The following is a 327-nucleotide window of genomic DNA, read 5'->3' on the forward strand; positions in this document are numbered from 1 at the left end:
GTGTCCCCAGGAAGCATTCGCCACATCTACCTATACCACAGGTCCCAGGGCAGCAAGGCAGTCCTGGGCCTCTTCATCCCCTCGCAGCGCAAAGCAGCTGTCTTCGTGCTGGACAAGGTAAGGGAGGCTGAGCAGGGTGGGGGAATCAGGGAGTGCTGGTGGGTGTGAGGTGGGACGTGCCCGAGCCATCTGTGCTGGCACACAGAAACTGTGTGCTGTACTGATCCCCACAGCGTGGGCAGCAGGTGTGGGGGGATCCTGCCCCTCTGCTCTGCTCAGGTGAGACCTCACCTGCAGTGCTGCTTCCTGCTCTGGGGCCTCAGACCA

General features: G+C 62.1%; 1 protein-coding gene across 1 annotated transcript in view; it reads left to right on the forward strand.

Annotated features, from left to right (window-relative positions):
- Positions 1 to 327, forward strand: part of POLE (polymerase (DNA directed), epsilon, catalytic subunit) — a gene marked incomplete at its 5' end in the record, with an annotated part of 26,645 nt that overhangs the window by 19,945 nt on the left and 6,373 nt on the right. Inside the window, one exon of the mRNA XM_009079433.1 lies at positions 11 to 117. Within this exon, the coding sequence (XP_009077681.1) occupies positions 11 to 117 (107 nt within the window). The remainder of the gene's footprint in view (positions 1 to 10; positions 118 to 327) is intronic.

This window comes from Acanthisitta chloris, unplaced genomic scaffold, assembly GCF_000695815.1.
Source record: "Acanthisitta chloris isolate BGI_N310 unplaced genomic scaffold, ASM69581v1 scaffold1610, whole genome shotgun sequence".
Lineage (NCBI taxonomy): Eukaryota > Metazoa > Chordata > Aves > Passeriformes > Acanthisittidae > Acanthisitta > Acanthisitta chloris.